Source organism: Narcine bancroftii, chromosome 5, assembly GCF_036971445.1.
Source record: "Narcine bancroftii isolate sNarBan1 chromosome 5, sNarBan1.hap1, whole genome shotgun sequence".
Lineage (NCBI taxonomy): Eukaryota > Metazoa > Chordata > Chondrichthyes > Torpediniformes > Narcinidae > Narcine > Narcine bancroftii.
The window spans coordinates 17,462,489-17,484,003 of record NC_091473.1 but is presented as its reverse complement, the minus strand read 5'-3'; the positions used below and the strand labels follow the sequence as shown (position 1 = coordinate 17,484,003).

Genomic DNA, 21,515 nt, shown 5'->3' with positions numbered 1-21,515 from the left:
CTAATTGGCTGATAATTTCCAGTCTTTTGCCTACATCCCTTCTTAAAAAATGGTGTGGCATTTGCTGTCTTCCTGTATACCAGGACCTGCCCAGAATCCAAGGAATTTTGGTATATGACCACCAATGCATCAACTATAACTTCTGCCATTTCCTTCAGAACCCTTGGATGCATATTATCAGGACCAGGTGATTTGTCTGGCTTTAGTCCCATTAGTTTCTCCGTCACTACTTCCTTTGAAACAACTATTTTATCAAGGCCCTCCCCAACATTTGCATCCTTAACTCCCCACTTGGGCATGCTGGACATGTCTTCCACCATAAAGACTGACACAAAATATTTGTTCAATGCCTCGGCCATTTCCTCATTTTTTGCTACCAGTTTTCCTTTCTCATCCTCCAAGGGTCCTATGCTAACTGTGGCCACCCTCTTCCGTTTTATATATTTATAAAATTTTTTGCTTTCTGTTTTTATATTTTGTGCCAATATACTTTCATAATCCTTTTTTCCATTTCTTATTACCCGCTTTGTAACCCCTTGTTGTCTCTTAAAGTTTTCCCAATCTTCCAGTTTCCCACTGCTCTTTGCAGCTTTGTACACCTGCGCTTTCAATTTTATAGTCTCCTTTATTTCCTTAGTTAACCACAGTTGATTTTTCCCTCCCTTGCTGCCCTTTTTCCTGACCGGAATATATTTTTGTTGAGCATTACAAAATATTTCTTTGAAAATCTTCCACTGTTCCTCAACTGTTTCATCATTAGCCTGTGCTCCCAGTCCACTCTGCCCAATTCCTCCCTCATCCTATGGTAGTCACCCCTGTTTAAGCATAATATATTAGTTTTAGATCTAACTGTTTCCCCTTCCATCTGAATGAGAAATTCAATCATACTATGATCGCTATTTCCCAGATGGTCTCTGACTATTACATCATTTACTCTACCTATCTCATTGCACAACACTAGATCCAGGAGAGCATTTTCTCTTGTTGGTTCCTTAACATGCTGCTCAAGAAAGCTATCGCGGATGCATTCTATGAAGTCCTCTTCCAGACTCCCACGACTAACTTGATTTTCCCAATCTATGTGGAAGTTAAAATCCCCCATGACTACTGCCGTATCATTATTACATGCCTCACTTATCTCTCTATTTATTTCCTGTGCCACTAAACTATTGTTATTTGGTGGGCGATAGATAACACCCACCAATAATTTTTTCCCTTTGTTATTCTTTATCTCTACCCAAATGGACACAACATTATGCTCTTTAGATCTTATATCATCCCTCACTACTGCCTGGAGCTCATCTTTGATTAAGAGTGCAACTCCACCTCCCTTACCATCCTGTCTATCTCATTGCACCACCTGATACCCTTGAAAGTTTAATTCCCATATAGGGTCACCTTGTAGCCATGTTTCCGTGATGGCTACCAAATCACAGGCATGGGTACCGATTTGCACCTCAAGTTCACTAACCTTATTTCTAACACTAATCGTGGACTGCTCCAACACCAATGAAGAACTGTTTGCACAATTGCAACGACAGTTGGGTCACTGTGAATATATATCATCATTCTTTTGTATTTATTGTCTTTTGATTTTATTCAATTGGTTAACTATTCTAATTCTTCTTTACAGGTACCTGTTCAGCTGGGCAACAGAATTTCAGTGACGGCACTGAACAATATGTATGACAATAAACTCTTATCAAGTGCTGTGTGAGTGAGCATCTTCCCCCTCCATGAGACCACGTGCAGCAAAAGTTGAGTAAGAGAGTCCACTGTCTGCACTTGGAAATATAAGTTGATGTTCCATTCAGGGGATATGACAGGTAACATGACTATGTTGTAGGATACAAGACAGAACACTGTCCTCACTGGCAGACACAACAGGGTATACTGGCTGCACCAGGGGATATCAGTGTACTCTGTCCACACTGGGGACTGCGTTGGGGGGTGGGGGGAGACGCATGGTCTGCTTTGGGGACTGTGGGAGGAGGGGGGAAACCTGATCCACGTTGGTGACTACGAGAGGGAGGAACATGATCCACGCTGAGGACAGTTGGTGGGGGGGGGAGGAGAAGAGACATGGTCCGTGCCAGGGACTACATGGGTGGGGGGGAAACACGGTCTGCGGGGGCGTGTAAGGTGGGACACTGTCTACAATGGTCTGCCCCAGAAACTGGGGGAGGGGAGACATGGACCGCGGTTGGAGGGACACGTCCGCGCTGGAGACTGCGGGATGGGGATGTGCGGCATTGTCTGTGCTGGGGACCGTGGGGGTGGGTGTGATCCGCGCTGTGGACTGCAGGAGGGTAGTGGGGACGCAGTCCGTGCTGGGGGTAGGGGAGAGGGTGCAGTCTGTGTGGAGGAGTATGGAAAGGGAGATGCAGTCTACGCTGGGGGAGTGGCACAGTCCACACTGGGGAGGCGGAGAGGTGCAGTCCGCACTGGGCCTCCCCCCATATACGAGGGTAGGTGTCGCAGTCCGTGTTGGGGCGGGGGCGTGGTCCGTGCTGGGAAGCGCGTGGAGGGAAGGGGCGCTGGAGGGATAGCGTGGTACATTCTGGGGAGCGTATGGGAGGGTGGCACAGTCTGTGTGGGAGAGTTGGCACGGTCCGTGCTGGGGAGCGCGGTTGGTTACTGTCCACGCTGAGGTAGCAGAGGTGTGGTCTGGGCTGGGGAGGTGCGGTCCTCGCTGGGGCTGGGGAGCGCGGGAAGGTGGGGTGGGGGGCGAAGTTCATGCTGGGAGGTGCAGTCCGTGCTGGGATTATAGAAGGAGAGGAGGGGGCACAAGGTCTGTTCTGGGGAGCATTCAGAGGGAGGGGGCATAAGGTCTGTTCTGTGGAATGTTCAGGGGGAGGGGGCGTGGTCCACAGTGGGGAGTGCCAGAAGGTGGGCACGGTTCGCGCTGGGGAGGGTGGGACGCAATCCATGCTGTGGGGCACGGTCCGCACTGGAATTGCAGAGGGGAGAGGGCACGTGGTCTGTGCCAGGGAGCGCGGGAAGTGGGGGACACGGTCCGTGCTGGGGACTGTGGGGGGGAGAGGGTACGTTGTCCACACTGGTGACTGTTGTCCGGTCAGGTGAGGACGTGAGAGGGCGTCCTGTCTACTATGATTTATAAGTGGGTACTCTTTTTCAGCAGGTACTCTGCCGTATCGTTGGATCTGAGAGGGTACAGCTTTTGGGTGCGCATGTACCTATATCTTTGCGGGGAGGGGTACCTAATCAGTATGGAGGAGGGGATACTGCCCTCTCTGGAGTGGCACCTAACAAGGTGAGGTAGGAGACCTACATGAGTGTGGGGAGGGATACCTATCTGTGGTGAAGGATTTAGCTGCCTCTGTGGGAGACAGGGTATTTCCAGGGAAGGGTAACTACCTCCATCGGGGAAAAGAGCACCTGAACCCTGAGCAGAGAGCGTCTGACCTCAAGGGAGAGAGTAACTGCTTTCTGGGTGGGAGGGGTATCTTCTGTCAGCAGGAGGTTCTGATCTGTGGTGGGCAGTAGTCCCTCTGTTGGGAGGGGTACCTACCTCAGTGGGAGGGTTAAATATGTCTGTGGGTTGGGGTAAATACTGTGAAGGGGGGTCCAATGAATGGAGGGGGTGCCTACTGTGGGCAGGGTAAACCTACTATGGCAAAAGGTACCTACTGGTGGGGGGCTAGTGGTACCTCTGTGGGTTGGGGTACATACTGTGGGGAGGGGTTTCTCCTTCTTGTGGGGAAGGGGTACCAGTGCGTTGAAGGGCACCTACCTTTGGCAGGGTGAGTATACGTGGCATAGGTATCTACCTGAGGTGAGGAGTACCTACTTGTGGTGGGGAGGTGTAAATCTGGGGGGAGAAGTACCAACTTCTGTAGATGGGAGGTGTACCTACATGGAGGGCGATGGACACCTACCTCTGTGCTGTGCTGGGATCCTCAGCTTTGAAAGAGTAGTACAGGCTGTCCTTGTGGTATAGCTGGAACTGTGCCCTGGATCCAGGAGTCTGACCCTCCATGACTGAGAAGCCCAGAAGTGGCAGACTCTCCACAGCAACTTCATCCTGTGGCAAAACAAGGAGTGCATACCTTTCACAATGCAAAGAGTCACGGAAACCCACAGCAGGCCCTTAGAACCCTCTTGTCCATGCTATCTGATGAGATCTGTGCTGATCCCACTTGGCTGCCTTGTCCCATCTCCCTGCACCTGTCTAATGCCTTTTCAATATTATTGTGGATTTACTGTATGGATGTTGATCAATGTAGATTATGCGAGGTCCGTAATAAATACTTTGCTTTAGTATTCACTCGAGAAAAGGGCTTTGGCAATTGTGAGGATGTGTTGGAGATTTTGAAAAACATGAAGTTAGATAAGTTGAAGGCAGAATACAATGTCAATGGGAGGACCCTGAGCGGAGCAGGTTAACTGAGATCTTGGGCTCCATGTCCATAGGACACTCAAAGCTGTTGCACAGGTTAAAAGTATTGCTAAGAAAACATATGGTGTGTTCATTAGCCATGGGATTGAGTCAAGAGCCATGAGGTAATTTTGCACATATACATTAGTTAGACCTCACCTGGAATATTGTGTTCAGTTCTGGTCACTTAATTACAAGAAGGATGTAGATGCAGAGGAGATTTACGAGGGTACTGCCTGGATTGGAGAGCATGCTTTACGAGGATAGGTTGAGTGAACTGGGTCTTTTTTCCTTGGAGTGAAGGAGGATGAAAGGGTGATCTGATAGAAGTGTATATGATTGATCGTTACATGGCTGAAATCGCCAATACGAGGGAAAATAGTTTTTAAGTGCTTGGGAGTAAGTTCAGGGGGAGGGGGGGATGCAAGAGGTAAGTTTTTCCACACAAAGAGTGGTGGATGAATGGAATGAGCTGATGCCAATGGTGGTCAAGGCAGGTACAATGGGAGTTTTGTTAGATAGTTATATGGAACTCAGAAAGGTGGAGGGTTATTCAGAAGGGAAGTTCTAGGCAGTTGTTAAAATAGGTGGCATAATACTGAGGGCTGAAGGGCCTGCACTGTGCTGTAGATGTCCTTGTTCTAAATCCTCAAAGGATTTAGATGAAAGTGTGTGACATGATTAGCAAGTTTGTGGATGACACTAAAGTTTCTAATATTGTAGATTGTGAAGACGGTTGCCAATGATTGCAGCAGGATCTTGTTCGGTTGGGCAGGTGGCAGTGGAATGGACTTTAATACAGAGAAATGTAAAGGGTTGCATTTTGGAGGTCAAACGTGCAGGACCCACACAGTGAACGGTAGGAATCTGGGGAATGTTGTAGAGCAGAGGAATCTAGGAGCACAGGTACTTAGTACCTGGAAAATGGAGTCACAGGTAGATAGGATGGTCAAAAATGGTTTCAGGACATTGGCCTTCATCAGTCAGAGTGAGTCTCCACTTGGAGTTTTGTGTTCAGTTTTGATCACCGTGATGGAGGAAAGATGTCATCAAACTGGAGAGGGAGCAGAGAAAATTTACGAGGATGTTTCCAGGAATCAGAGGCTCTGAGCTATGGGGAGAGGTTGAGCAAGGTAAGGGTTTCTTCATTAGAGTGCAGAAAAATGAGGGATGATCTCATAGAGGTGTACAAATTAAGAGAGGAACAGATAGGGTGAGCGTAGAGACTTTTGCCCAGTGTAGAGGAATTGGTAATAGAGGACGTGGATTTAAGGTGAGGGGCAAGAGATTTAACAGGAACCTGAGGAGTAACTTTTTAAACAGAGGGTGGTGGGTGTATGGAATGGCTGACAGAGGAGGAGGTTTAGGCAGGTACTATTGAAACTTTAAGAAAAAAAAACACAGGCAGGTGGGACTAGTGGATGGGATTTTTTTTTCAGCATGGGTAAGATGAGCCAAATGGCCTTTTTCCATGCTGTGTGATTCTGAGACTCACTCAACCCATCCAACCTCTAATACGCTCACATTCTTGGTCAATGTTGGAGAAGTTGAAATTACATGCAATAACAACTTTGCTATTTTTGCAAACGATAGAACTACGGAACAATAGACTTCCACAGCACCGAGACAGGCCCTTTGGTCCATCTAATTTGTGCCTAAGTATTTTGTCTAGTCCCATTGAGCTGCACCCAGATCATCACCCTCCATACCCCTCCCATCCATGTGAATATCCAAATTTTTCTTAAATATTAAAATTGACCCTGCATTCACCTCTTCAGCTGGCAGCTTGTTCCGTACTCTCTCCTCAATATTCCTTTTAAACATGGACCCTTTATATTAACCCACATCCTCTTGTACTTGTTTCACTTAGCCTCAGTAGAAAAAGCCTGCTTGTATTTACTCTTTTTATACCCTTCATAATTTTGTACATTTTGATCAAATGCCCCCTCCTTTTCCTACACTCCAGAAAATTGTTCTAACCCCTGTTTAATTTTTCCCTACAAGTTAGTCCCTCAAGTCATGGCCACATCCTTAGGAATCTCCTCTGCGCTCTTTCTTTCTTATTGATTTCTGTAGTTAGGTGACAACTGCACACAATACTCCAAATCTGGACTCACAAATCCTTCTACAACTTCCTAACTCCTGTACTCCCATGCACCTCAGTGCCCTACCATTTAATGTATATGTCCTTTCTTGGTTTGTCCTTCCAAAATGCAACACCTCACATTAATCTGCATTAAATTCTATCTGCCATTTTTCAGCTGGTTCAGATTCCGCTGCAAGCTTTGAAAGTTTCCCTTGCTGTCCACAAAACCCACAAACTTTGTGTCACCTGCAAACTTGCTGATCCAATTTACCACATTATCATGCAGAGCATTGATACAGATGACAAACAACAATGGACTCAGGACTAATCCTTCAGGCCTCCAGTCAGAGAGCCAATCATCTGGGCTTCTCTTGCAAAGCCAACGTTTAATCCAATTTACTATCTCATCCTGAATACCGAGTGACTGAACCTTGATAAACCTCCCATGCGGCTCCTTGTCAAACCCATTAGTAGAATCCATGTCGATAACACCCACAGCCTTTCTTTCATCACTTTTCCTGGTAACCTCCTCTAAAAATGCTTCACAATTGGTTAAGTATGACCTAACAACATTAGCCACCCTCCAATCCTTGAGCATGTCATCCGTGGCTAATAATTTTTTTAAACAATTGCCAGGGCCCCTGCAATTTCTACACTCACCTCCCTCAATGTCCGAAGAAATATCTTGTTAGGCCCTGGGGGTTTATCTACCCTTATATGCCTCAAAAAAGTAAGCACCTCCTTCTGATTAACTGTACAATTTCCAAGACCTCACTGTTTGCCTCACTTCTATAGACTCTCTGTACAGTTAAATGGGAGGAGATGCTTTTTTTTTGCCCCTTGCTATCCTTTTGCTCTTAATATATCCATTGATGTTGTTCCTTCACCTTATCTACCAAAACAACATCATGTCTTATTGTAGCCCTCTGGATTTCCTTCCTACGTTTTTACACTCCTCGAGTACCTAATCTGTTCCTTGTTGTTATCCACAAACTTGCTAATTGTCACACATTTTCATCTAAATTCTTTGAGGAATGTGAGGAATGTAGAAGAATACAACATGATTTTATGTAGATCAAGAACAAAAGTATTTTGAGGGAAAACATGGGTCCCCTTAAGAATCAGGACGGGTGTCTAAATGCAGAGCCAGAGGGGATAGGGAAGATCTTGAATATTTTGTGAACGTGTTTACTGTAGAACAGGACAAGTGGGAAGGAGCTTAATGAAGATAGTCGTGGGCATGTCTACATCAGTAATGAAATGTTAACAGTCTTAGATCGTTTCAGGGTGGATAAGTCTCCAGGTATAGGTCGGGTGCATCCCAGAATACTGTGGACAGGCAGGAAGGAAATTGTTGGGGCTTTGACAGACATTTTTAACATGTTCTGGAGGATGGTTAATGTGGTGCCATTGTTTAAGAAGGGCTGCAAGGATAATCTGGTAACCACAGACCTGTTAGCCTGATGTCACTGGTGGGGAATTAGCTGGAGAGGATTCTGAGAGATAAAGTTGTTCAACACTTGGATAGCCAGGGAAAAATTAAGGAGAGCCAGGATGGATTTGTGCATGGGAAATTATGTATCGCAATCTTGCTGGAATTTTTTGAAGATGTGACAAAGAAGGTAGAAGAGAGCAAGGCAGTTGATGCCATTTGTATTAGTGAAGCATTTGATAAGGTACCACATGGTAAATTGTTAATGGAAGGTTGGGACACATGGGATGGAAGACTAGCTGGATTTTAAAAATGGCAGGAGTCAGAGTGGCTGTAGAGGACAGTTTAATAGACTGGAGGATCGTTACCAGTGGAATGCCTCAGGGTTTTATACTAGGACCCTTGATTTTTGTAATATTTAGAATTATTTGGACAAGAATGTTTGTGGCAAGGTAAGTTTTCTGATAGCACAAAAATGTGTGCTGTGGTGGATGCTGAATATGGTTACCTGGCTTTTCATAGAAACAGGCCATTTAGCCCATGATGACCAAGTAGATGACTGAATCTGTCCTATTTGTATGTGTCAATCAAAGCAGCTGAGAACCAATCACTGATCCCTGTGCTCACCCCTCTGCATTGCCTGCCAAGCTGGACAGCAAGATGTCTATCCTCATCTTTGCTTTCTGCCTGACAGCCAACTCTCAATCTATCCCACTATGTTACCCCAAGTTCCACATGCTTCAAGCTCATGTGGGACCTTCTCAGCACATGGTAGGTTCAGAAAGTTCAGGCACAAATTTGCCAATATTGATGATATAGCAGACAGTGAAGGTTATCTGAAGTCACAACAGATTGTGGATAAACTTGGAGAGTTGACCCAAGGAATGGCAAATGATGTTTAACTCTGACAAGCACCAGGTAATGCATTTGAGGAAGTTAAACCAGGGCAGGACTTGCACAGGGAAGGGCAGGGCTCTTAGGAGTATGGGAAGAGACCTAAAGGTACTGGGTCACAGGAAGGCGTGGCAGTGAAGAAGGTGTGTGGCATGCTTGTCTTTATGAGTGGGCCATTGCATCCATGAGCAGGGATGTCATGTTACAGCTGTATAAAGGGTTAAACAGAATGCACAGTGTACTCTTGAAACTGGTTGTCTGGTGTATAAGGGTGGTGAGGCATAAGTTGGGATATCAGTAGTGGGGAATTGGATGGGTGGAGTGGTGGGGTATCAGGGTGGAGGTGTATCAAAAGGGAATAGTTTTGGGGTTTTGGAATCTAGGGTAGAATATCGAGGTGGGATATGGGAAGTGGGGTATCAGGGAGTGGGGTATCTGGGTTCATGGGAATCAGGTATTATCGGGTATGGAGTGTGAGATATTAGATATGTATTAATCATCGTGAGGAATATCAGTGGTTGGGTATTTAGGGGTAGAGTATTGGGGGTGGTGGAGTATCAGGTGGGATCAGAGTGGGGGTGATGGTGTGGGTATCCAGTGGTATCAATATCAGGATTGTGGGGAATTTGGGTGTATATTAGGATGGGGTGATGGATGTGGTATTGGGGTTATGGGGCTTCAGGGGATATCTGGGTAAATATGGGGAGGGAGCAAGGGTTTGGTTATTTTTGACTGTCAATATTGGTAGGTCAGGTCTGCTAGGGTAGGCAGGCAGCAAAGGGATCGCGAAGAGACGCTGCAGAGGGGTTGTCGAGGTGGAACCACTTGCCTCTCTGTTCTTGTATGTGTAGAGCACTTTCTCCTGGAGAACAAACCACAGCTTCTTCCAATTCCGTTTGCCTGCTTTGCGTCTCTGAAGATCACCGCTCATTGACACACCCTGCAAATGAAGTAAATACATGAAGACAGGGACAACCTCTTGACTTCTGATGGACCAGGCTTCCCCGTTACCGCTGCTCCAAGCATGAGTGTCTTCAAACCATCAACAACAGGAACACACCAGCCTTCACCAAGAAAACACTGCCTCCCTCAGTGGGTGAGACACCATCAATCATCAGAGGTGGAATGACAGGTGGGTAGTTGAGTTGGGGGGGGGGGGGTGGGGATCCAGTGCGGACTGTGGTGGGCTCTGGATTTAGTTCCAGATTAACAGAATCTGTGGTCTTTCCATTTTGATTGACAGAGTGAGGGGTCCTGGGGTCAGTCACTCTCAGTGCAGGGGGATCCCGGGGTCAGTCACTCTCAGTGCAGAGGATCCAGGGGTCAGAGTAACTCTCAGTGCAGAGGATCCAGGGGTCAGAGTAACTCTCAGTGAGGGGGTTACTCCCTCCCAATGAGGGGAGTCCCAGGGTCAGTCACTCCCAGTGAGGGGGGAGTTCTGGGGTCGGTCACTACCAGTGCGGGGGGGGAGGGTCCAGGGGTCAGAGTAACTCTCAGTGAGGGGGTTACTCCCTCCCAATGAGGGGAGTCCCAGGGTCAGTCACTCCCAGTGAGGGGGGAGTCCTGGGGTTGGTCACTACCAGTGCGGAGGGGGGGGTTCCAGGGATCAGAGTAACTCCCAATGAGGGGGTCACTTACTCGCAGTGAGAGAGTCTCAGGGTCAGAGCCTCTCCCAGTCGGGGGGGGAGGGGGGTTCCCAGGATCAGAGCCTCTCCCAGTCGTGGGGGGGGGGGGGTCCCAGGATCAGAGCCACTCCTAGTGAGGGGGTCCCGAGGTCAGAATCTCTTCCATAGTTGGTTTCCAAGTTATTTTTCCCAAAATCGGTGAGAGTGAAGATTCTTTCAAGTTACACCAGGATCTGGATCAACTCAGAAAGTAGGCCAAAGAACAGCAGATGGAAGTCAACTCAGGTAAGTAGCAGGTGATATATTCTGGGAAACTAACCCAGGACAGGACATTGGCTGTGAAGGGCAGGGGATGTTATAGAACGAAGCCCTGGGGCTACCTATTCATCATTCCATGGAGGTAGTGACAGAGATAGACAGGGTAGAGAAGAGGCATCCTGCACCCTTGCTTTCATCAGGCTGGGCACTGAGTACTGGGGTATCATGTTGCAACTGTAAAAAGCATCTGTTCAGTTCTATTTGGAATATTGTGTGTATTTCCAGTTGTAACATTACAATGTGGATGTGCTTGAACCAAGGAGTGTCAAGAATATTCATGAGGCTGATACAAGGAATCTAGGGCTTTCAGGAGCTCCGGGGCTCTTCTCTCTAGGGTGTGCCAGGTTGAAGAGGGGGGGTAAATCATGAGGAGAGTACATACCTTGATGGTTTTCATCAAGGGGACTAAAATGACGGAGAACATTACAAGGCTCTTAAAATGCAGAACAGTGATAAATCCCTGAGCTGACCCAATGTATTCCAGAACATTGTGGGAATCTACGGAAGAAATTGTAGGTCCTGGTAGAGATATTTGTATTACCAGTGGCCACAAGAGAGGGGCTGGAAGACTGGAGGGTGGGTAACGTGGTGCCTTTATATGAAAAAGACTCTAAAGACAAGCCAGTGATCTCAATGTAGTGGTGGGGTAGTTACTGGAGGGAGTCTTGAGTCACAGGATCTACCTGCATTTGGAAAAGTTCACACTAATCAAGGACAGTCAGCAATGGCTTTGTGCATTGGAAATGGTGTCTCAGCAATCTGATGAGTAATTTTGAGGAGGCAACCAAGACGAATGATGAGGACATGGTGGTAACCCTTCTACAAGGAGATTAGCAAGGCCCCACATGACATGCTGGTCCAAAAGATCAGATCACATGGGATCCAGGGGGGAGATGGCCAACTGGATACAGAGTTAGCCTCTTGGGAGGAGACAGAAGCTGATGAAGGTTAGTTTTTCAAACTGGAGCCCTGTTACAAGGCCTGCAACGGGATCTTGCCAACTGGCTAAGTGGGCCAGGCAATGGCAGATGGAGTTTAATTCAGGTGTGAGGTGACGCATTTTGTAAAGTCAAATCAAGACAGGACTTACAGTAAATGATAGGGCCCTGGGGAGTGTTGTAGAACAGAGAAACCTCAGGGTACAGGTACCTAGTTCCATCGAAGTATGAAGAGGGTAGACAGGGTGGTGAAGGTGGCATTTGGCTACACTTGCCTTCATCACTCAGGGCACTGGGTACAGGTGCAGGGATATCATAGGATGTTGGTGAGCCCACACTTGGTGCATTGTGTGGAGTTCCGGTTCCCCAGCTGTAGGAAAGATGGAACTAAACTGAAAAGCCTGGAGAAAAGATTCTCTGAGGGTTTCAGCAGGACAGAGGGGGCTTGTGTTTTAAGGGGCTGAATAGGCTGGGATTTTTCACCCTGGAGTGCAGGAGGCCGAGAGATGACATTATGGAGGATTATAAAACCATGAGGGTTATGGAAAAGGTGAACAGTCACAGTATGTATCCCAGGTTGAGGGAGTGTACAACGAAAGAGCAGAGATTTAAGGTGAGAGGGGAAAGACGTGAAATGGTCATGAGGGACACCCTCTTCACGCTGAAGGTGATAGGTGCATGGAGCAAGCTGTCAGAGGAGGGGTAGGGTCGGGGAGCCCTGACAACTGTTCCAAAGACATTCTAACAGGTGTGTGGATGGGAGAGGAATGGGCTGAGAGGAGGCGAGTTGGACCAGTGGGTTAGGGTCCGGGTCATTTCCGGCAGATCATATGGTTCTTGCATGAAGCCTCACCTCAATGTCAAGAGGAGCCCATTGTTTTATCTTCTGTTTGCGAGTGTGCGATGTGTGAAGAATGTTGAACATGGAGGAGAAGCGTTTTGTGGGTGAGGGAACCCAGCCCGGCTGAAGGATCTCTTCCTTGTGGGAGCCTGTGAAACAAACATAGGAAACGCAAAAGTTACCAGTTGGACGCCATAGTGACTCCAACCTGCAAGGCGATCTCTTCTTGGAGACAGTGGGAAAGGCAAGCTGTTGCTCACTTCTGGTAGAAATGGAATCCATTTGAAGATCTTGTGAAAAAGGAAGGTGCCTGCTTAGTCAGGGCATTGAGTACAGGAGAAAACAGTGAGCAGCTGGAGGGAGTCAAGGTCCAAGAATTTGTTCCTGACCCTCCCCCTGGAGTCCCTCAGCAAGGTTCCAGGATGTACTCCTCTTCTCTTTTACGTTGCCTGAAGCAGCTGTGACGTCAGGCCACAGATCCACAAGATGGAGGTCAGACCACACTGTGAGCGTTGCTGGCAGTTCTGGTGGCAGCCCCCTCCACCCCGACTGTATGAAGGATGGAAAAGATTGCAGAGGATGTAACTGGGACTAGCGGACTGCCTAGGCTGGGAGGGTTATAGAATTAGGACGGGCAGAGATAAGGTGAGGGACAAGGTTTCAAAGGGTCTTGAGGGGCAGCTTTTCCACACAGGTGGTGGCTATGTGGAACCAGCTGCAAGAAGAAATGGTGGAGATCGGGACAATTAAAATGGCATGGTCAGCACAGCACTATTGCAGTACCAGTGAGCCAGGATTGAATCCACACTGTCTGTAAGGAGCTTGTACAGTCTCCCCGTGACCTGCATGGGTTTTTCATGAATGCTCAGGTTTCCTCCTACCCTCCAAAAATGTATGGGGGTTGGTAGGTTAATTGGGTGGCACAGGTGTCATGGGCTGGAAGGGCCTTGTCATAAAGATTTTTTTTTAAAAACTCATTTGGACAAGTAACTAGACAGGAAAGGTTAAGAGGGAAAAGAATGTGAGGCTAACTGCAGTCCAAAGTGGAAAAATTAAGAGAAACCTGGACGTTTGGGCTAATTAACACATCAAGCACACCTTCAAAACAGGCACATTGTATGTGACTGGCCTGGTCCGATTATGGCAACACAGATCCAGGAGGATAAGATGGTGTTCTCTGCCTGCAATATGTCATTGTCGTCATCAAGTCAGTCAAGTCAATCGAGGAGTCACGTGATGGAGTAGTGGCCGGTCAGGGAATTCCAGCCCTCTCCGGAAAAGTTAAAAAAGAAATGCACAAAACACAAAGGTACAAGAGTAAAAATTAAAACAAAGTAAAAATAAAGGTGAGAAGAAAATGGCAGCGAAGAGAGAAAAGTCGAAAACAACGGGAAGAAGAGAAGAAGAAAGAAGGTCGGAAGAAGAAGGTGAAGGCCTTACCTGTCCGAGGAGGCCCGCCGCAGAGAGAGAAGCCCGCTCCCACAGGTCAGTGGAAGTCCCGAGCTCGGGACTACAAAAATGGCTCGAGGAGCCGAGTAAAAGTGCGCAACCGCGCATGCATGATGCGCATGAAAAAAAAACACCGACGGGAGGGGAACAGCTGCGGAGTCGATCTCCACAGCTGAGAGAGACACCTGCAACACAGCAACAGGTGCAGAACAGAGAAAATAACGACAACAAGAAAGAAGAGGGGAAAAAGAAAACAAGGAAACAACAGATGGTCAACCCAGAGGAAGAAGAAGAAGAAGAACAGAAAGAAATGGAAGAAGAAGAGAAAGGCAAGACAATGGATATATCTTTTTTTAAAGAATATATGGAATCAGTGAAAGAATGGCAATTACAAGAATTTAATGAGATAAAAAGAAGAATTAAGAGTGCAGAAGAAAAAATGAATAAAATAGAAATGGTCATATCAGAGATAGGAAAAAGAGTGGATAATATGGAAGAACGAGAAATAATTGTAGAAATGGAAGTAGATGATTTAAAAGAGAAATTAGAAGAATCTAATAAAAAAGTTAAAGAGGCACATGAGCTGTTAGCTCAGAAGATAGATATAATAGAAAACTATAATAGAAGAAATAATATAAAGATAGTGGGCCTTAAGGAAGATGAAGAAGGCAAGAATATGAGAGAATTTATAAAAGATTGGATCCCCAGGGTCCTAGGAAGACCAGAATTACAGGAAGAAATGGAAATAGAGAGGGCACATAGAACATTAGCCCCGAAACCACAACCGCAGCAAAAACCAAGATCCATTTTAGTAAAATTCTTAAGATATACAACAAGAGAAAATATATTGGAGAAAGCAATGAAGAAAATAAGAGAAGACAAAAAGCCACTGGAATACAAAGGTCAAAAAAAATTTTCTATCCAGACATAAGTTTTGAACTTCTGAAGAAGAGGAAGGAGTTCAATACAGCAAAAATGATCTTATGGAAAAAAGGATATAAATTTATGTTAAAGTACCCAGCGGTACTTAAAATAGTTATTCCAGGGCAACAAAACAGACTATTCTCGGATCCAGAGGAAGCACGAAAATTTGCCGAACAACTACAAAACAAGCAGAGAGATGAAGACATGTAATGAGAGTAAAAATGACCATGAACTATATGTGTGTGTGTGTATATGGGTGTATATATATATATATATATATATATATATAGATGTGTATGTATATATGTGTATACATGAATGTATCCGTATTTAGAGGAAAATATATAGAGTATAGATAAGAATTAATTTTTAACTAAAATCAGTTGACGTTTGCGAGTGAATTCACAAATCCAAATGGAGAGGGGAGATGTGGTTGCCCAACAAGGGATAAAGGGGAATTCAGGAGGGGGAGGGGAGAATGGGGTTAAAGAAGTTTTAAATAGGAGGATGGATTCCCAATAGAATTCTATAAAACATTTAAAGATTTATTAATTCCTCCCCTCCTGGAAGTAATCAACCAGATTGACAAAACACAAAGCTTACCAGATTCATGTAAAACAGCAATAATTACAGTAATACCAAAGCAAGGGAAAGATCCACTCGCACCAGCGTCATATAGACCAATATCATTACTTAACACAGATTATAAGATAATAGCTAAACTATTAGCAAACAGATTAGCAGATTATGTACCTAAAATGGTAAATCTAGACCAAACTGGATTTATTAAAAAATGACGCACAACAGACAATATTTGTAAATTTATTAACTTAATTCATGCAGTAGAAGGGAGTAAAGCGCCAACAGTAGCAGTTGCTTTAGACGCAGAGAAGGCCTTTGACAGAGTAGAATGGAATTATTTATTCAAACGAAAGTGACAGTAAGTGGATATATATCAAAGCAATTTAACTTAAGCAGATCAACAAGGCAGGGATGCCCACTATCACCCTTATTGTTCGCGTTAGCTATAGAACCACTAGCAGAATTGATAAGAACAGAAAATAATATAAAAAGGATAAAAATAAAATACAAGGAATATAAAATCAGTTTATTTTCAGATGATGTTATAGTATACTTAACAGAACCAGAACTATCAATAAAAGAATTATATAAGAAATTGAAGGAATATGGAGAAGTGTCGGGTTACAAGATTAACGTAAATAAAAGTGAAGCAATGCCAATGAATAATGCGGATTTCTCAAAATTTAAGAAGGAATCACCATTCAGATGGCAAATGCAACCAATAAGATACCTAGGTATACAAATAAATAAAAATCTCGGCCATCTATATAAACTCAATTATTATCCACTAATGAAAAAATTACAGGGCGATTTAGAGCATTGGAAAGATTTACCATTAACACTAATAGGAAGGATAAACTGTATTAAAATGAACATTTTCTCAAGGATATTATACCTATTTCAGGCATTGCCAATACACTTGACAGAGAAATTCTTCAAGGAGTTAAAGAAAATAATAAGGAAATTTTTATGGAAAGGGGGGAAACCGAGGATAGCACTAGATAAATTAACAGAATGGTATAAACAAGGAAGCTTACAATTGCCAAACTTTAAAAATTATTATAGAGCCGCACAATTAAGATACCTATCAGATTTTTACCAAACAAAGGAAAAGCCAGATTGGACTAGATTAGAACTAGATAAAATAGGGGAAAAGATACCTGAACACATATATAAATGGGATTAAAAATTGGTACAACGTAGGAGTTCTCCAGTATTACATCATCTGCTCAATATTTGGAAGAAGATTCATGTAGAAAGGAATAAAACAAATTACCAATTACCAAAACTAATAATGACGCAAAATCAGTTACTCCCTTTTACAATAGATAACCTTTCCTTTAGAGAATGGGAGAAAAAAGGGATCAAAAGAATAGAAAATTGTTTTTCAGGAAATAGATTATTATCCTTTGAACAAATGAAAGATAAATATAATATAACTCAAGATACAGAGCTGGCATATTACCAATTGAGATCCTACTTGAAGGACAAATTAGGAAGCAGTCTGAGGTTACCAGAGGGAAGTAACTTTGAATATGTGATTACAGATACAATGATAATCAAAAGATTTATAACAAATATGTATATTAAACTGCAAGAAAAGGAGAATGAGGAAACAAATGGTAAAACTAAACAAGAATGGGAACAAGATTTAAATATAAAGATAAAAAAGGAAACATGGGAGAAGTTATGCTCTGGAACGATGAGAAATACAATAAATACGAGGTTACGTATGATACAATATAACTGGAAACACAGGCTATACATTACACCTCAAAAGTTAAATAAATGGGACCCAACAGTATCTGACAGATGTTTTCGTTGTAAAAAAGAAATGGGAACAACAATTCATTCAATCTGGACATGTGAGAATAAAATAAAATATTAAATAAAATTACAGAAAACAATATACCAAAAAACCCAGAGATCCTCCTCCTAAGTAACATAAAAAACAAAGAATTTGGACTTGATTTGGATGGTGCACAAAAAAGATTTGTTAAGATAGCTCTAGCCGTAGCAAAAAAATGTATTATGTCAACCTGGAAATTGGAAGATAATTTGAGAATACAACAATGGTATATAGAAATGAATAAATGTATTCCATTAGAAAAAAATAACATATAGTTTAAGAAATAATATTGAAATATTTGAACAAATATGGGAGCCATACATGAAACACAATAGAGAAAACCTACCGGGGACATTTACCACCTAAATTAACGAAAGGAGAAGGAAATGAAAAGAATTGACCCAGTGGAATTTCTTGTTTATTTTTATTGAATGACAACATTGTTTGACTGGTTTAAAAGTATCTTAGATTTTGTACTTTAAATGAATGGGGGGGAGGTAGGGAGGGTGGGATGGGAGGAGGGAGGGGATGGAAGAAAATGACACTATATATTTGAAAAGGAAAATGTATGTATCTTGGTCAATGTGGTTTATGGTGTGAAAAATAAAAAAATTAAATAAATAAAAAAGTCAGTCATGTCACCTTTATTTATTGTTCATACCATGCTTGCTTGGTAAAGACGAGATAGCATTTCTCTAGGACCACAGAGCATATTTACATAAATAAAGTTAGAATAGAATTTAAACACATTGAAACATTAAAATATTATGACGTATACAGTAAAAGTCCATAGTACACTATCCATACATGTTCTGGGAATTCAGGAGCCTCATGGCTTGAGGGGGAACTGTTTCCCAATCTGGATATAATGACCTGAGTACCTCCGACCAGATGGCAGAAGGGAGAACTGTTTACATGAGGGGTGTGTGGAGTCCTTCACAATGTTTATTGCTTTTAGCCTGCATCAAGTGTTGTAGATGTCCTTCATGTAAGAAGAGGCTCCTGATTATCTTTTCCGCAGACTTCAGTATTCCTATGCAGGGTCTCGCGGTCCAAGGTGGTACAGCCTCCAGACCAGGCAATGATGCAGTTGCACAGAATCTTCTCAATACATCCTCTGTAGAATCCTCAGCCTTCACTGGAAGTAGAGGCGCTGCTGGGCTTTCTTGGCTATGGAGCTGGTGTTAAGGGACCAGGTGAGATTCTCCGCCAAGTGCACATCAAGGAACTAGACACCCTTGTTGACTTCAACGGTCGAGCTGTCAATGTTCAGCAGAGTATGGTCCCCCGGGCCCTCCTGAAGATGCCAACCATCTCTTTTGTTTTAATAATGCTCAGATACAGGTTGTTGGCTCTGCCCCAGCCCCAGTGATTGCACCTTATCTCTGTATGGTAACTCCTCATTTTTTCTAATCAGGCCCACCACAGAGGTGTCATCAGCGAACTTGATGATGTGGTTCGAGCTGTGTTCAGCTTCACAGACGTGGGTCATCAGAGTGAACAGCAGTGGACTAAGCACGCAGCCCTGTGGGTGGAGGGGGGAGGCCCATGCTCATTGTGATGGTCTTGTAAGTGTTGTAACCAATCTGGACTGCTTGAGGTCTCCCTGACAGGAAGTCAAGAATCCAATTGCAGAGGGAGGTGTTTCGACCCCAGCAGGCTCAGGTAATGAGGTATGATTGTATTGAATGTCGAACTGAAATTGATAAACAGTCAAACATATGCGTCCTTGTTTTCCAGGTGGGTGAAGGCTAGTTGGAGGGCAGTGACGATGGCATGATCCATAGAGCAGTTGGATCTGTATGCGAACTGCAGGGGGTCCAGTGACCCATGATGAGATCTCGACATGAGTACAATAGGGCGGTAGTCATTGAGGCAGGGCACAGATGACTTCTTCAGCACTGGGACAATGATGGTGGCTTTGAATCATATTGGGTCCATGGTGCTTCTCAGGGAGATGTTAAAGATGTTGGTGACAATATCTGCTAGCTGAGTCGCATATCCTCTGAGCAATCTGCTGGAAATGTTATCCTGTCCTGCAGACCTTGCCTAACTCTCTCTTCACACTGGCCACTGCAAGACACAGCACCTGATCATTTGGAGTAAAGGTGGGTTTTTTTTCTCCTCAAAACGTGCGTAGAAGTTGTTCAGTGCATCTGGAAGGGAGGCATCACCTGCACAGGTAGATGATGTAGTCTTGTGGTTTGTGATGTCTCGTGTGCCCTTCCACATGCATTTCGTGTGCCCTTCCACATGCGTTGCGTGTCCTTGCTGTCCAGGAAGTGACTGTGAATGCGCTGGGCATGTGCACGCTTTGCTTCCCTGATGGCCGAAGGCAGCTTGGCTCTTGCGATAGCTAGGGCTTCATCTGCTTTGAAGCCAGTGTCTCGGTTCATGAGCAGCACATGCACCTCTGCAGTCATCCTTGGCTTCTGGTTAGAGCGAGTAATGATGGTCATGGGCACAGTGACATCATCAGAACACTTACTAATTTAGCTGGTCACTCCTCCAGATTGATGCAGTCGCCATCGGTTGCTGCTTCCTTGAATATGTGTGCTCAAAGCAGTCTTGAAGCACAGTGTGCTCAAAGCAGTCTTGAAGCACATAAATGGCCCTTGCCGGCCAGGTTTTGACCTGCTTCAAAACTGGACTGGTGTGTCTGACAAGTGGACTGTATCCTGGGATTAGCATAACAGAGTTGTGATCTGAGTATCTGAGTTGGGGGCGAGGCTCTGCCCGATACGCAACAGAAATGTTCATATACACAAGGTCCAACGTGTTCGCCCCTCTTGTAGCGAAGTCCACATACTGACGGAATTTAGGCAGCCCTGACTTGAGGTTTGCCTGGTTGAAATCCCCAATGATAATCATCAGTCCGTCAGGGTGTGCATTTCATTTATAGCCCCATACAGTTCCCAGATCGCCTCCTTCGAATTCGCGCTTGGGGGGGGGGGGGGGATGCTCACTCCAACTATGAGACCATGGTGAATTCCCGCAGTAGATAAAATGGTCTACATCTGACAGTCACAAATTCCACCAGCGTTGAGCTATGACTGGAGCAGAGTCCTTGCACCACACACGTTGATGTAAACGCACACGAGTCCCTGCAGCACTATTGTGGTTTGAGGAGAATAAAAGCCAGGATTAGAAGGGCTTGGCAGTGTAGATATGACCAACTTGCATTTTTTTTAAACAAAACGTTTATTTCAACACCAACATGACAAAACACAAACTATATACAGAATCCCAGTGCGAAGGTGGTAACTAATGGTCAAGTTTCAGAAATTTTCAGTTAACTAGGTCAAGTAGGCATGGTTGTCCATTGCCACCTGCTTTGTTTATTTTAACAATTGAACCTTTGGCTGAATTAATAAGGCAGGATTCTAAGTTAAATGATATTAAGGTGAATCAAGAAGAATATAAAATAAATTTTATTTGCGGACGATGTTTTAATTAATTTAACAGATCCTTTAAACTCTGAACCAACTTAAATTAAGATTAAAAGAATATGGAGAAGTTCCAGGTTATAAAATTAATTGGGATAAAAATGAAATTATGCCTTTAGTAAATAGAGATTATACACAATGTAATAGTCTTATTGATTTTGGATAGCCTGATGCTTAAAAAAATTATTTAAATTACTCACCATTATTGATGAAAATAAGAGGACTTGGAAAGATGGAATACGTTACCTATAACTTTAATAGGTGGAGCTAATTATGTTAAGATGAATATCTTTCTTAGAATACAATATCTTTTTCAATTGATTCCAATTGCAATTCCTCAAAAAAAAAATTAAGGAATTAAATGCTTGTGTTAGGACATTTTTATGGAAAGAGAAAATGGTGAGGGTTTCCTTGGAGAAATTAACATGGAGGTATGATTTGGGAGGTTTGCATCTCCCCAATTTTATGAATTATTATAAAGCAGCCCAGTTGTGATTTATTAATGCATTGTATGATTTTAAATAAAATTTAATCTTGGGTGAATATAGAACTCAGTAAAATAGGAGAAGCAAATCCACAAGATTTTATTTATAAATGGAATTCAAGATTGTTAAAAGCAAATAGAGAAATTCCTATTTTGAAGCATTTAATTGAGCTTTGGAATAAGGTTGATCAAGAGATTGGGCAAATAGGTTTGATGTCAGGGAAAATGTCATTATTTCAAAACAGATT

The 21,515-nt window shown here is 43.9% G+C and overlaps 1 protein-coding gene across 1 annotated transcript in view; it reads right to left on the bottom strand.

Annotated features, from left to right (window-relative positions):
- The window catches only part of LOC138765278 (uncharacterized), a 131,997-nt gene that overhangs the window by 2,860 nt on the left and 107,622 nt on the right, over nucleotides 1-21,515 (bottom strand). The window contains exons 19-21 of the mRNA XM_069942328.1: nucleotides 12,546-12,682; nucleotides 9,641-9,751; nucleotides 3,900-4,045 (exon numbers count right to left, since the gene is read on the bottom strand). Of these exons, the coding sequence (XP_069798429.1) occupies nucleotides 3,900-4,045; nucleotides 9,641-9,751; nucleotides 12,546-12,682 (394 nt within the window). The remainder of the gene's footprint in view (nucleotides 1-3,899; nucleotides 4,046-9,640; nucleotides 9,752-12,545; nucleotides 12,683-21,515) is intronic.